This window comes from Hyperolius riggenbachi, chromosome 8 (genome assembly GCF_040937935.1).
Source record: "Hyperolius riggenbachi isolate aHypRig1 chromosome 8, aHypRig1.pri, whole genome shotgun sequence".
Lineage (NCBI taxonomy): Eukaryota > Metazoa > Chordata > Amphibia > Anura > Hyperoliidae > Hyperolius > Hyperolius riggenbachi.
This window is the reverse complement of record NC_090653.1, coordinates 79827466-79844062: the sequence shown is the minus strand read 5'-3', so window position 1 is coordinate 79844062 and position 16597 is coordinate 79827466. Positions and strand designations below refer to the sequence as shown.

At 46.9% G+C, this 16597-nt stretch overlaps 1 protein-coding gene across 3 annotated transcripts in view; it reads left to right on the top strand.

Moving 5' to 3' along the window:
- The window catches only part of SPTBN4 (spectrin beta, non-erythrocytic 4), a 265502-nt gene that overhangs the window by 205458 nt on the left and 43447 nt on the right, over positions 1 to 16597 (top strand). For all 3 annotated transcript variants that reach the window (XM_068250768.1, XM_068250770.1, XM_068250769.1), the window contains one exon: positions 3919 to 4123. In XM_068250768.1, coding sequence (XP_068106869.1) covers positions 3919 to 4123 — 205 coding nt within the window. The remainder of the gene's footprint in view (positions 1 to 3918; positions 4124 to 16597) is intronic.

The window sequence follows — 16597 nt, the reverse complement described above, 5'->3', positions numbered from 1 at the left end:
TAGAACCGGCCCTGCACACACATACAGTAATGTATGGTCTGCTTATGTGCAGGCACTGCAGTATCTGCTTTCCACTCTGAGATAGGCGGAAATAGCCGATCACTGTCGGTCTGCTCTACTGCGCAGACGCAAGTCTCCTGCACCTGTGCAGTAGTGCGGACCCGACAGAGATCGGCTATTTCCGTCTATTTCTGTGCTGAGAGCCACAACAGCACCAACCGCTGGAGCCAGGGAAAGTAAATATATCAAGCCTTGTCAGGCTTGTTGAGACAGGATTGCGGGACGCTTCGGGGGAGCCAGCGCTGGACTGCCTTCAGCTACAGGGATGGGGTAAGCCTCATTGGGACCCTGAGGCTTCCCCCTCCCAAGGTAAGTACCCCCCAGGGGATGTTTTTTTCAGTACAGGTTCTCTTTTAAAGTGAGTCTGAAGCAAATTAAAAAACTCTAAGGAGAGGGAAAGCTCTGGGTCCTAAAGAGCCGTTCAGTACCTCTTACATTCCGCTTGTTCCACCGCAGGCTCTCCTGTTCTAATACCCTGCTGCGGGAGGCTTTGGAAGTCTTCAGGAGCCCAAGTGCTTCCGAAGACCGGCAGCTCCGTACTGCGCATGCCAGAGTGTGCAAAAATGCGTGCTTGCGCCTGCGCAGCCCGTCTTCCCAAGCCTCCCGCAGCGGCAGAGAGCAGTCTCCGATCTATCGGTCAAAGACTGCTAAAGGGGGATCCAGCGCTGGAACACGGGGACCGTGAGAGGATTGGGAAAGCTCTATAGGGCCCAGAGACTTCCCTCTCGTTAGGTGAGTATCTTTTTTTTTAGTCTTTAATCTAGCTTTAGACTCCTTTAAGCAATCTTTAATATGATTTGGTATGACCAGTTTGCAAGTAGTGATGTGCGTAGGAGTTAGTTCAGACATAAGCATTCCCATGATTTACTATGGGGATCCACTAAGATGGGGATGATCTACTCCCCCAATCCTGTATCAGCAGTGAGGGATGGAAGGAGGCCTTGTGGTAGTTACGCAGATGGTAGTGGGCCTCTCCGTAATACTGTGGCAGCTATAGTGATTCTCACAATACCATTATTGTAGTGGGAGCTGTTTCCTTGTTTTTCCTTCTCCCCCCACTCACTGGGACAAGAGCTGTACCTGCAATTCAGAGCAGCTTAGGGAAGCATGTGTAGGTGTTTGTATTGTGTGTCACAGCATGGGCTGCATTCACTCTCCTCCTTGCTTCTCAGCTGTCTCCTCTTGTGTACATATAGAGGGGAGGAGAGCGAGAAGGAGCCCACATCATGATGCATACATATAAAACACCCACTACACATGCTTTCCATCACTACTCTGCATGAGGGACAGAGGGGGAGTAACTACATCTGATCATCTATAGCTGTAACATAGATCCAATATACTGTACAGCTGCAGGTAAATATCTGTATTGAGGACTATAAGCATATATGAGCTGAATAATACAATGCTGCTATATGATGGCTACACTCCCCATGCTGGCTATTTACAGCTATACAATTCAGTATAGTGGATTTGTATTACAGCTTGCATTACATCTGGAATACTAAAATGTTTTATATTTCCTAGTTCACGCCTTCATCACATCACGCCTGGACTATTGCAATGCCCTCTTTGCAGACTTACACTGCATGCAGCTAGTATAGAATGCTGCCACAAGACTGTTAACAAGTCAACCCCGCCATTGTCACATAACACTAATCCTTTACTCACTACTCTGGCTACTCATAAAAAGATGAATCCATTTCAAAATTGGCAGGCTAACATTCAAATCCCTACATGACCTAGGACCTGGATAGCTGAAGGATTTGTTGCAACGGCATCACACCTCCCACAACCTCAGATCCAAAGGATCCATTAACTTAACCAGGCCCGGCCCTAGACCATTTGCCGCCTGAGGCAAACTTTAAAGAAATTGCCACTGCCGCGCCCCCCCCCCCCAAGCCGTGGGTGTGGGGGGGCCGCCCGAGCTGGAGGGGATAGCGGGCATTGGGTATTGGGCCTAGCGACGGGGAGGGGGGTCGGACCCCCCTCCCTCGCCTGGGTCCCCCGTCCTCCGTTCCCCTCCAGCTTGTTACGTCGCTGGCTGGCTGCAGCTATAAGAGGCAACGGGCGGGGATCACTCACCTCTTCCTCGTACCAGCCTGCGCTCCACTGACGTCACTTCCTGCTACGCCGCAGGAAGTGACGTCAGTGGAGCGCACACTGGAAAGAGGAAGAGGTGAGTGATCCCCGCCCGTTGCCTCTTATAGCTGCAGCCAGCGACGTTACAAGCTAGAGGGGAGCGGAGGACGGGGGACCCAGGCGAGGGAGGGGGGTCCGACCTCCCTCCCCGCCGCTAGGCCCAATACCCCCTTCCTGCCCGCTATCCCCTCCAGCTCCGGCGGCCCTCCACACCCACAGACGGGCGGGTGCCGCCCCCCCAGAAGTGCCGCCTGAGGCAAACGTTTCACCCGGCCTCATGGGCGGGCCAGCCCTGAACTTAACCACCCCCAGAGTCCAACTAAAGACTTTTGGAGCCAGAGCTTTCTGTCATGCTGCCCTTACCCTGTGGAATGCCTTGCCATACTTAAGACATTTCCAACCCTGGACACATTTAAATCAAAACTGAAAAGCCACCTTATTAGTCTGGCATTTATGATCACATAACTTTTTCCCTGTACACATCACTGTAGTATGTAGTGATCTGAGACCAGCTTATGCGCTTTGGGACCTACGGGACAAAAGTGCTTTACAAATGTTTCATTGTTGTTGTTGTATATTGCATACATGGCTTTGTGTGTAGAATGTTCTTCATAGGTAGGTTGTGGTGTCCACATTATGTAATGTTTTCATCATGGCATTTTTATAATCAGATTTGATGGCCCACATTGATGTGGTGGGGTTTTCCATGCAATATTTTGTATTTTCCTTATTCTCCTTGTTTTGAGCAGCCCTGTTAATATAATAAATTTACCAGTGCTGAGGAAAATAGCTGCAGTGGACAGTCGTGCCAACACTTTTTTCTTAGAAGGAAAGGTGATGCTGTGGCTGATGAGCAGTGATGCTTGGTTGTGGCTTAATAGGAAAACTGTGAGCATTAACCACTTCACAACGGAGGGGTTTTACCCCTGAAGCACCAGCGCTATTTGTGCCTTGCAGCGCTGCTTCCATTGATTGTTTTCAGTGATATGATTGGTTATTGGGGACTGGGGTCCCCATAACCAATCATTGCACTGCAGAGCGGGGGTGTGTGCGCGCGCGCGTGCTGCACATTTGTTTACATTTAATTGTTATCAATGGAGACTGCTTCTGTTTGAAGCAGTCTCCCATTGTGTCCGCAATCGGCGCGTCTAATTGGATTTAGGAACGCTTGTTCCTAACATCCAATTAGTCACCTGCTGTGCTGGCTGGCTGGAGTGTGCGCGCGAGGTCCCCGCCCACTCCCAGCCAGTAAACAAACAAGTGCGCCTTTCTCCGTCCCTGGGGGTGAAGCAGTGCGCAGAGGGACGGAGAAATTTAGCACTGGGGGGTAAAGTGGTTAATAAGGGCAGATAGGAGGTTGATGGGACAGATAGAAAGTGGATGGGTAGGGCAGATAGAATGCTGAGGGGGACAAATGGACAGTGGATGGGTAGGGACAGTGAGTCAGGCATCGCATTGCATTGCATTCTATTCTGTTCTATGCTCTCTGGTCCAGGCATGGCCCGACAAGCACAAATCAACAAACACTAAAGCAGTGTGAGGCATGTATAATAGACCCTGTGCTCTCTCATGGCTCAGCTGAATGTTTTGGTAATGGGCTCTGTTTATTACTACATTGCTAATCCAAATGGTTCCATTACGCATAGAGTTTGATAACTTGCATATCTCCTCTGCACCATGCTCCCCACTAATGCACTGACTACTGTCCTTGAATAGTGAGCAGATAAGTAGGCGTCAGTCTCAGATTGATCGGCTCTACGTGTCTCTGAAGGACCTGGTGGAGGAGCGGAAGGGGCGTCTGGAACAGCAGTATTGGCTCTTCCAGTTAAGCCGGGAGGTGGATGAGCTAGAACAATGGATTGCACAGAAGGAAGTGGTGGCCGGGTCTCCGGAGCTGGGACAGGATTTCGAGCATGTGACAGTAAGTGCTGCCAGAAATCACTGTATCACTGTAATCTGTATTGCTATTTCTTAACTGTAGTTTACTCTACATTGGTATGATTTGAGGGGAGTGTTTTTTTTTTTATTTTTTTTTTTGCTTCTTTAAAGTGAACCAGAGAGGAAAATAAAGTTAAACAATAGGATCTGTCCTTCTACTACTAAAAATGACTCTTTTAGATATATCAAGGTTTTCGTTTATGTATAAAAATTTCCAAAGCAGATTTAATGTTTCATAGTCTCTGCTCAATTGCAGTGTCTCAAGAGTACAAGAGTGAAAATACATGAACTATTGACCTTTTTATCTTTTCCTCCCACAGTAAAAAGCCCAAGTATCTGCTTAGGAAAGTGTTTCATAGCTGTAATTTGTTATCAGTGAGGAGACTGGGTCCTGACTGGAGAAAAACGGTCAGTTCCATAGCCAATTATAAACTCTTTCAGGCAGGGAAAAAGGAAAAGGAGCACAGTGAACCTGTATATGCACATGTCTATTTCATCATGTGGGGGGGGGGGGGGGGGTAGATGGGACACACATGCATGTTCTCTGCCTCATGACATGGCTCTGTCCCCCCACCACCACCGCCGCCGCTCTCTGTCGCTGTCTTGGAGGTAAACATGTGGGAGAGGGATTCCCTGTTCAAAACTCCCACCAGGGGCAGGGTTCCCAGAGCTGCCATTGGGCAGCGCTCTCTCCCTGGCCACGCCCCCTGCCTCTCCCCCGCCTCCCTGCATGCTGTGAATGAGAGATCGAATCTCTTATTCCAGCGTCACGAAAGTGGAAGTGGGCCATTGCGGACCACAGGAGCGGTGGGGAACGGCGGTTTTGGAGGCTACCTGATCTGCTCAGCCCCTCGGATCAGGTAGCCTAGTTTTTATTTATTTTTTTTTTAATTTTATGAGCCCACCCCGGGCTCTCTCTAAAATTAACCGAGGTGAAAAAAAAACTGATGAGAAAAATGCAGCTTTTCTGGTTGCCCACTGATGGTGTGTCTCTAATACATTTAGCCATAGACCATGAACAAGCATGCAGACCCGGTACGCTGAGTGAAGTACCTGGAATTGTTTAAAAGGAATTAAATATGGCAGCCTCCATGACCCTCTGACTTTGTGTTTACTTTAAGGTGGCCATACACAGGGCTGTGGAGTCGGAGCAATTTTATGGGTACCTGGAGTAATACAGTAATGCAGTAATACATTTAAGCTGTAATTAAAAGTACAAATATGATTATTTTCTATGTCTCAGATGAGTCATCATAAATAACTTAATAAATATATAGTAATAGCAGTGCTTAGTCCACTAAAATGAAATAAACCAATCAAAAAACAGGTTACTTGTGCTGCTGCAGTAAAGCAGTCGCCATATTTTTTAAGTCAGATATACTGTACATATTTGTGCCTGTATGTAAGATGTGTTATATACAGTATAATAAATAACATCTCTGCTGTACGAATAAAACCTGATGTGTAGGTGTGTCATTAGTAGGGGCGGTCAATGAAATGCACTCCCTTTACTCATAAAATCAATGTATTTGATGTGTTATTAAATTTGGTTGGTGACTACTAGAGATGGCTCGAACCTCCGATTTTGCGAACTTGCGAAAAAGTTTGCGAACTGCAATAGACTTCAATGGGGAGGCGAACTTGAAAAACTACAAACACTGTTTCTGGCCACAAAAGTGATGGAAAAGATGTTTCAAGGGGTCTAACACCTGGAAGGGGGCATTGCGGAGTGGGACACAGCTAAAAGTCCCGGGGAAAATTATGGATTTGATGCACAGCAGGGTTATAATCCCTAAAGGGCAGAAATCACATTGCATTCCTAAATTGGAGGCATAAAGTGCTTGAAAACATCTTGCATGTAGACCTGGATCAGCAGGTAAGCACCATTCACACTAGAGCGTTTTGCCGGCGATTTCGGCAAAACGCTCAGGCGCTAGAGCTTTTTAAAGCGCTAGTGCAATAATAACCTATGGGCCTGTTCTCACTTGGGCGATTTGCGTTAATTTCCGGCTATTAACGCTAGTCGCCCCCCAAAAATTTGTATCCTGCACCATTTTCAGGTGATTTCCCGGTGAGCGTGTTTAGTGCTATAAAAGTGCTAATTGCAATAGCAGAAAATTGCCCTAAGTGTGAATGGCATTAATCGCCAGAAAACGCCAGAGCAAAACCCTAGCAAAAGCTCTACCATTTTGCGTTTTGTAAGTGTGAATGGGGCCGTAGTGTACTGCTTCACACTGGCATACCAAACTCGCTGTGTAACGCACCGCAAACAGCTGTTTGTGTAGTGATGGCCGTGCTGGACTGGTGCGCACGATGGCGAGAGTGCAGGCGATGGCGTTTTTCAAGCCCATATGGTCGGGCTGAGGTAGTTCAATGACAGAACAACAGTGACTGTCCAGCTGATCGAATTTGGTCTGTTCACAATGAAGCAACCACCTTATTATCTTGGGTGTGCCTCAACACACTCATATAGGTCATTGCTTCATTGTGATACGCAAGCCCCTTCACCGCGGCAAGGTAACGATCACGAAGGGGAATTGACACTTGCACATGCCTTTTTGTTTTGTTGTTGCAGATGCAGTGCAGCCAGAAAAATTAGGCAGGCATGTACACGCACCAGAAAAATTATTATTCTTTTTGTTAGCGGCCTTAAAAATTCAGGAATCCACCTGGTGTCCTGGACCCTGTTGGTGGTGGCGGAGAAGGCAGCCAAGCGGCCTGCAGGCAGAGATGCCGTGTGGGGACTGACTTAGTATTGGGGCAGGCAGTAGCTCTCCGGGATCCATGCCTCATTCATTTTGATAAACGTGAGGTACTGAACACTTTTTTTGACCTAGGCAACTTCTCTTCTCACTGACAATGCCTCCAGCTGCGCTGAAGGTCCTATCTAGGACGCTTGAGGCAGGGCAAGCCAGAAGTTGGATGGCAAATTGTGACAGCTCTGGCCACAGGTCAAACCTGCACACCCAGTAGTCCTGGGGTTCATCACTGCTCGGACTGTCGATGGTTCTTTCTCTACCATTGTTAAAGCTTACATCTATTTTTTTTAAATTACTTTTTCTGCTGTCTGTGCAGTTCCTTCAACGAGAATCTGTTATGGAGGGCAAGTCTGCAATTCGTTCAACTGTGTGATAAACTTTCCATGGTGCTTTCTCAGTAACATGGTGACCATGGGTAACAAGCCGGGAATCAGGGTTCGATTCCGGTCTGGAGTGGGGGCCTGAGAAATGGCTACCACTACACATTCAAAGAAGGCAGCAGGCACGGCACGCAAGTCCCGACTCAGGGAGGTAGTGATGAAAAATACAGTGGGTTGCAAAAGTATTCGGCCCCCTTGAAGTTTTCCACATTTTGTCACATTACTGCCACAAACATGAATCAATTTTATTGGAATTCCACGTGAAAGACCAACACAAAGTGGTGTACACGTGAGAAGTGGATCGAAAATCATACATCATTCCCAACATTTTTTACAAATAAATAACTGCAAAGTGGGGTGTGCGTAATTATTCAGCCCCCTGAGTCAATACTTTGTAGAACCACCTTTTGCTGCAATTACAGCTGCCAGTCTTTTAGGGTATGTCTCTACCAGCTTTGCACATCTAGAGACTGAAATCCTTGCCCATTCTTCTTTGCAAAACAGCTCCAGCTCAGTCAGATTAGATGGATAGCGTTTCTGAACAGCAGTTTTCAGATCTTGCCACAGATTCTCGATTGGATTTAGATCTGGACTTTGACTGGGCCTTTCTAACACATAGATATGTTTTGTTTTAAACCATTCCATTGTTGCCCTGGCTTTATGTTTAGGGTCATTGTCCTGCTGGAAGGTGAACCTCCGCCCCAATCTCAAGTCTTTTGCAGTCTCCAAGAGGTTTTCTTCCAAGTTTGCCCTGTATTTGGCTCCATCCATCTTCCTATCAACTCTGACCAGCTTCCCTGTCCCTGCTGAAGATATGCACCCCCCGAGCATGATGCTGCCACCACCATATTTGACAGTGGGGATGGTGTGTTCAGAGTGATGTGCAGTGTTAGTTTTCCGCCACACATAGCGTTTTGCATTTTGGCCAAAAAGTTCCATTTTGGTCTCATCTGACCAGAGCACCTTCGTCCACATGGTTGCTGTGTCCCCCACATGGCTTGTGGCAAACTGCAAACGGGACTTCTTATGCTTTCTGTTAACAATGCCTTTCTTCTTGCCACTCTTCCATAAAGGCCAACTTTGTACAGTGCATGACTAATAGTTGTCCTATGGACAGAGTCTCCCACCTGAGCTGTAGATCTCTGTAGCTCGTCCAGAGTCACCATGGGCCTCTTGACTGCATTTCTGATTAGCGCTCTCCTTGTTCGGCCTGTGAGTTTAGGTGGATGGCCTTGTCTTGGTAGGTTTACAGTTGTGCCATACTCCTTCCATTTCTGAATGGTCGCTTGAACAGTGCTCCGTGGGATGTTCAAGGCTTTGGAAATCTTTTGTCTTGTGTGTTCTTTGGACTTCATGGTGTTGTTGCTCCCAATATTCTCTCAGACAACCTCTGAGGCCCTCACAGAGCAGCTGTATTTGTACTGACATTAGATTACACACAGGTGCAATCTATTTAGTCATTAGCACTCATCAGGAAATGGCTATAGGCAACTGGCTGCACTCAGATCAAAGGGGGCCGAATAATTATGCACACACCACTTTGCAGTTATGTATTTGTAAAAAAAAAATGTTTGGAATCATGTATGATTTTTGTTCCACTTCTCATGTGTGCACCACTTTGTGTTGGTCTTTCATGTGGAATTCCAATAAAATTGATTCATGTTTGTGGCAGTAATATGACAAAATGTGGAAAACTTCAAGGGGGCCGAATACTTTTGCAACCCACTGTAACAATACAGGAGGACTCTTTTCAAGGCCCTGCTGTATGATGAGACAAATACACTTGAAATCCTTTAACGAGAATCTGTTATAGAGGGCAAGTCTGCCATCCATTCAAGTGAAAGGTACGCACTGACTGCCAGGTATAATACATTGTGCAGTCACAGATGCATTGAAAGGTATGCACTGACTGGACTAATACAGTGTGCAATCACACAGATGCAGTGAAAGGTATGCAGTGACTGGTGGTATAATACAATGTGCAGTCACACAGGTGCAGTGAAAAGGTATGCACTGACTCCTGCTATAATACAATGTGCAGTCACACAGATGCAGTGAAAGGTATGCAGTAACTGGTGGTATAATACAATGTGCAGTCACACAGGTGCAGTGAAAATGTATGCACTGAATGTGCTTGGGCTGGCACAGTATAGCAATTAGCAAGGGCCAGCTGCGACAGACAGGGCTGTATATGCAGTGTCAGTGGCACACACACAAAAAAAAACACTTCACAAGAACATTAGCTCTCAAAAGAGCTGTTTTGTGGTGCTTTTTTAGCAACACATATCAGCAAGGAGCAAGCTAACAAGACCTAACTAAGCTTTCCTTATCTCTCCTGCAATGTCTCTCCCTTATCTCTCACTACAGGCAGCAGACAGAGTGAGAACATGGCCAACGCTGCTGTCTTTTATAAGGGTGGGGGGGGGGGGCCTCCAGGAGGGAGTGCAGCCTGATTGGCTGCCATGTGTCTGCTGACTGTGATGTAGAGGGTCAAAGTTTAGCCCATTGATGTAGTATAGGGGTCGGGTCGAACTTGCTAAGTGTTCACGGTTTGCAGCGAATCCGCGTTTGCGCGAATAAGTTCGCAGGTGATCCGTTCTGGCCATCTCTAGTGACTACAAATTAAGCTACACAGTAGTACTATGCTCACCCATAAACCTGGCTCAGATTGTGCATGAAGAATGTATAATAGAGGAAGAATTCTTCATTCTCCTGCAGAGTAATTGCACATCACTCTTGAATGTAGCCACAGATGGCTAGCGCCCGATCGATGTTCTTTGTACCTGTCTGCACCTCTCTTACCAATCACTAGTTTTTATTTTTATTTAACAGCTACTCTGCAGCTGCATCGTAACTTTAGTTAAAATGCATCTCTGTGTACATAAAAAGAAATACACTTATGCATAAAAGTTAGAAAGTCTCAACACATTGTTTAATAAGATTCACTGCAACCCTATATCAGTTGGGTTACGGTGCATAGATCTGCCCCTTTGCAGAAAATGGCCTTGGCCTTTTTTCTATCAGTTATAGCACAGATGTCGAACTCCAGGCCTGGAGGGCCAGATCCATGCCAGTGTTTAGGATGGACTGAGAATGAGGAATGTGTTCTACCTGATGGACCACACCTTTCCTGATTCAGACCCATCAATTAATTTGAGCTGTGTCAAAAATGTGTGAAGACATCGGCCCTTGAAGGACCGGTTTGACATCCCTGAGTTATAGAAAAGGTAGAGGCCTTTTTCTACAAGGTGGCTGGGGCATTCATGTTGGCAATGACAGGCCGGGATACCTGACAGGGTAGAGTGTCAGCTTTTTGTTCCCAAAAGCAGATGCTATTGTAATATAGCTTTAAAATTCCTAAGCTTTGGTAGCAATTAAATGCCTTTTATGTTACATACTTCACTCAACAATATTGTTATATGCAAATTAGAGGAGTCGGAAGACTCCAGCTCCGCTCCACTCCACTCCTGCAGTAGCCAGCCTTGGTGACCACTAGAGAGAACTGTCAAAAGGGAATATATTTATGTTGGGTTCAATGAGCAAACCGTGTCTGGATTTTCAGTAGTATAACCTATTGGTGGTCAGACTCCACTACTGCATGAAAAACACAATTATCCATATTGAGGAACTACCATAAAACTTAACTTTTTTTATACTGTAATACTTAAAGATATAGCTGCCACATTTTCATTAAAATTGAACCAATAGTACAGATGGCCACCACAACATCAATAGGGCAACAGGCTGTTACTTACAGTCAATGGAATCAAAATGTATTGAAAACATCCCTAAAAGCAAAGTAAGGGTCACTTACATTGCTGGCCCTTATGCACAGGAACCATTTCAATAAAAGCAGATTAGTTAGAAACACAAGCAGTGCCCTTTCAGCATTGTCTGGGACAAAACCGGTTGGTTTGGAGAGTGGACATTAACCAACACACTGCTTGTGTTTATAACAAATGCGCTTTTACGCTAAGTGTCCCTTACTTTGCTTTTATGGATGTTTTCAATACATTTTGATTGCATAGACTGGAAATTACAAAACCTTTTACACTCTATTCTTGTTGTAGTAGTGATTACCTGTACTATAGAAAGCTTTGCTTGTGAAAAGAGTTTTGCTACCCCTGACTGAGGTTCTCCATTTTTACAAGTTCTTACCATACAGCAGCAGAGTCTGACCACCACTAGGGTATACTATTGAAAATCCAGACGTGGGCTGCTCATTGAACCCAATGTAAATCTATTCTCTTTTGACAGTTCCATCTAGTAGTCACCAGGGATGACTACTGCAAAGCAAGAACAGGTTATAAATAAGCAGCTGGTATCTCCAAGCCATTAGCTGCGACAGTCACACTTCTCTTCTTCACAGGTTAGGCAAATCAAATATCAAAAAGCATAGGTATACCGCTGCACTCCACAAGAGACAGAGCTGGCCCTAGGTAACCCAACTAGTAAACCAAGGTATAAAGGAGGGTCCACTTCAATGTCTCATAAGTTTTATTAAGGACTTATCCCAAAACAGCAAAAAGAACACTCAGCATGCTGACATGTTTCGGACCTGGGTCGGTCCTTATTCATAGCTCAGCAGTGTGTTCTTTTTGCTGTTTTGGGATAAGTCCTTAATAAACTTTTTGAGACATTGAAGCGGACCCTGCTTTATTCCTCGCAAATCAAATATACTGTACAGTAAGTAGAGTGTTCAGGTTACAGAAAACCCCATATACCGGTATTCTTCCATAAACTCCTTCAACTGGGCTGTCTCACATTTAAAAAGCGGTAACATCTGGGTACTCTGCTTATTAAAGGGATACTGTAGGGGGGTCGGGGGAAAATGAGCTGAACTTACCCGGGGCTTCTAATGGTCCCCCACAGACATCCTGTGTTGGCGCAGCCACTCCCCAATGCTCCGGCCCCGCCTCCGGTTCACTTCTGGAATTTCTGACTTTAAAGTCAGAAAACCACTGCGCCTGCGTTGCCGTGTCCTCGCTCCCACTGATGTCACCAGGAGTGTACTGCGCAGACACAGACCATACTGGGCCTGCGCTGTGCGCTCTTGATGACATCAGCGGGGTCGAGGACACGGCAACGCAGGCGCAGTGGTTTTCTGACTTTAACCACTTGCCGACCGCCTACTTCATATTGGCGGCGGCAAAGTGGCAGCCCCAGGACCACGTAACGCAGATTGGCGTCAGGTCCTGGGGCACTCTCTGGCCGGGGATCGCGCGCTGGGATGCGCGCGCATCCACCGGCAATAGGCTCCGCCCACCCGCGACGTCAACCCGCCGGCCAATCGGAAGCGCCGGCGGGTTGTTAACCCGACGATCCCCGGATAGGAAGCGTATAATACGCTTTGTAATGTTTACAAAGTGTATTATACAGGCTGCCTCCTGCCCTGGTGGTCCCAGTGTCCGAGGGACCACCAGGGCAGGCTGCAGCCACCCTAGTCTGCACCCAAACACACTGATCTGCCCCCCCCTGCCCCCTGATCGCCCACAGTACCCCTCAGACCCCCCCCTGCCCACCCCCCAGACCACCATTTGCACACAATCACCCCCCTAATCACCCATCCATCACTCCCTGTCACTATCTGTCAACGCTATTTTTTTTTTTAGTCCCTAAACTGCCCCCTGCTCCCTCCTGATCACCCCCCACCCCTCAGATTCTCCCCAGACCCCCCCAGACCCTCCCCCCCCTGTGTACTGTATGCATCTATCCCCCCTGATCACCTGTCAATCACCCGTCAATCACCCATCAATCACCCATCAATCACCCGTCAATCACCCGTCAATCACCCCCTGTCACTGCCACCCATCAATCAGCCCCTAACCTGCCCCTTGCGGGCAATCTGATCACCCACCCACACCAATAGATCGCCCGCAGATCCGACATCAGATCACCTCCCAAATCCATCGTTTACATCTATTCTCTCCTCTAAACACCCACTAATTACCCATCAATCACCCATCAATCACCCCCTATCACCACCTGTCACTGTTACCCATCAGATTAGACCCTTGCGGGCACCCAATCGCCCGCCCACACGCTCAGATTGCCCTCAACCCCCCCCCCCCCCTTATCGATTCGCCAGTGCATTATTTACATCCGTTCTTCCCTGTAATAACCCACTGATCACCTGTCAATCACCCCCTGTCACTGCCACCCATCAATCACCCCCTGTCACTGCCACCCATCAATCAGCCCCTAACCTGCCCCTTGCGGGCAATCTGATCACCCACCCACACCAATAAATCGCCCGCAGATCCGACATCAGATCACCTCCCAAATCCATCGTTTACATCTATTCTCTCCTCTAAACACCCACTAATTACCCATCAATCACCCATCAATCACCCCCTATCACCACCTGTCACTGTTACCCATCAGATTAGACCCTTGCGGGCACCCAATCGCCCGCCCACACGCTCAGATTGCCCTCAACCCCCCCCTTATCGATTCGCCAGTGCATTATTTACATCCGTTCTTCCCTGTACTAACCCACTGATCACCTGTCAATCACCCCCTGTCACTGCCACCCATCAATCACCCCCTGTCACTGCCACCCATCAATCAGCCCCTAACCTGCCCCTTGCGGGCAATCTGATCACCCACCCACACCAATAGATCGCCCGCAGATCCGACATCAGATCACCTCCCAAATCCATCGTTTACATCTATTCTCTCCTCTAAACACCCACTAATTACCCATCAATCACCCCCTATCACCACCTGTCACTGTTACCCATCAGATTAGACCCTAATCTGCCCCTTGCGGGCACCCAATCACCCGCCCACACGCTCAGATTGCCCTCAGACCCCCCCCTTATCAATTCGCCAGTGCAATATTTACATCTGTTATTCCCTGTAATAACCCACTGATCACCTGTCAATCACCCATCAATCACCCCCTGTCACTGCCACCCATCAATCACCCCCTGTCACTGCCACCCATCAATCAGCCCCTAACCTGCCCCTTGCGGGCAATCTGATCACCCACCCACACCAATAGATCGCCCGCAGATCCGACATCAGATCACCTCCCAAGTGCAGTGTTTACATCTCTTCTCTCCTCTAAACACCCACTAATTACCCATCAATCACCCCCTATCACCACCTGTCACTGTTACCCATCAGATTAGACCCTAATCTGCCCCTTGCGGGCACCCAATCACCCGCCCACACCTCAGAACGCCCTCAGACCCCAGCCCTGATCACCTCGCTAGTGCATTGCTTGCATCTATTTCCCCCCTCTAATCACACCTTGAGACACCCATAAATCACCTCCTGTCACCCCCTAGCACACCTACCCATCAGATCAGGCCCTAATTTGCCCCGTGTGGGCCCTGATCACTCGGCCAAACCCTCAGATCCCCCTCAGACCCCCTTCCGATCACCTCCCCAGTGCATTGATTGCATCTATTTTCCCCTCTAACCGCCCCCTGAGACACCCATCAATCACCTCCTGTCACCCCCCTAGCACTCCTATCCATCAGATCAGGCCCAATTCATCCTGTCATCTAAGAGGCCACCCTGCTTATGACCGTTTCCACAAAATTTGCCCCCTCATAGACCACCTGTCATCAAAATTTGCAGATGCTTATACCCCTGAACAGTCATTTTGAGAAATTTGGTTTCCAGACTACTCACAGTTTTGGGCCCGTAAAATGCCAGGGCAGTATAGGAACCCCACAAGTGACCCCATTTTAGAAAGAAGACACCCCAAGGTATTCTGTTAGGTGTATGATGAGTTCATAGAAGATTTTATTTTTTGTCAAAAGTTAGCGGAAATTGGATTTTTATTGTTTTTTTCACAAAGTGTCATTTTTCACTAACTTGTGACAAAAAATAAAATCTTCTATGAACTCACCATACCCCTAACGGAATACCTTGGGGTGTCGTCTTTCTAAAATGGGGTCACTTGTGGGGTTCCTATACTGCCCTGGCATTTTAGGGGCCCTAAACCGTAGGGAGTAGTCTAGAAAACAAATGCCTCAAAATGACCTGTGAATAGGACGTTGGGCCCCTTAGCGCACCTAGGCTGCAAAAAAGTGTCACACATGTAGTATCGCCATACTCAGGAGAAGTAGTATAATGTGTTTTGTGGTGTATTTTTACACATACCCATGCTGGGTGGGAGAAATCTCTCTGTAAATGGACAATTGTGTGTAAAAAAAATCAAAAATGTGTCATTTACAGAGATATTTCTCCCACCCAGCATGGTTATATGTAAAAATACACCACAAAACACATTATACTACTTCTTCTGAGTACGGCGATACCACGTGTGACACTTTTTTGCAGCCTAACTGTGCTAAGGGGCCCAAAGTCCAATGAGTACCTTTAGGATTTCACAGGTCATTTTGAGACATTTGGGTTCAAGACTACTCCTCACGGTTTAGGGCCCCTAAAATGCCAGGGCAGTATTGGAACCCCACAAATGACCCCATTCTAGAAAGAAGACACCCCAAGGTATTCCGTTAGGAGTATGGTGAGTTCATAGAAGATTTTATTTTTTGTCACAAGTTAGCGGAAATTGATATGTATTGTTTTTTTTTTCACAAAGTGTCATTTTCCGCTAACTTGTGACAAAAAAAAAATCTTCTATGAACTCACCATACCCCTAACGGAATACCTTGGGGTGTCTTCTTTCTAAAATGGGGTCACTTGTGAGGTTCCTATACTGCCCTGGCATTTTAGGGGCCCTAAACCGTGAGGAGTAGTCTAGAATCCAAATGCCTCAAAATGACCTGTGAATAGGACGTTAGGCCCCTTAGCGCACCTAGGTTGCAAAAAAGTGTCACACATGTGGTATCGCCGTACTCAGAAGAAGTAGTATAATGTGTTTTGAGGTGTATTTTTATACATACCCATGCTGGGTGGGAGAAATCTCTCTGTAAATGGACAATTGTGTGTAAAAAAAAATCAAATAATTGTCATTTACAGAGATATTTCTCCCACCTAGCATCTGTATGTGTAAAAATACACCCCAAAACACATTATACTACTTCTCCTGAGTACGGCGGTACCACATGTGTGGCACTTTTTTGCACCCTAAGTGCGCTAAGGGGCCCAAAGTCCAATGAGTACCTTTAGGATTTCACAGGTCATTTTGCGACATTTGGTTTCAAGACTACTCCTCACGGTTTAGGGCCCCTAAAATGCCAGGGCAGTATAGGAACCCCACAAATGACCCCATTTTAGAAAGAAGACACCCCAAGGTATTCCGTTAGGAGTATGGTGAGTTCATAGAAGATTTTATTTTTGTCACAAGTTAGCAGAAAATGACACTTTGTGAAAAAAAACAATTCAAATCAATTTCCG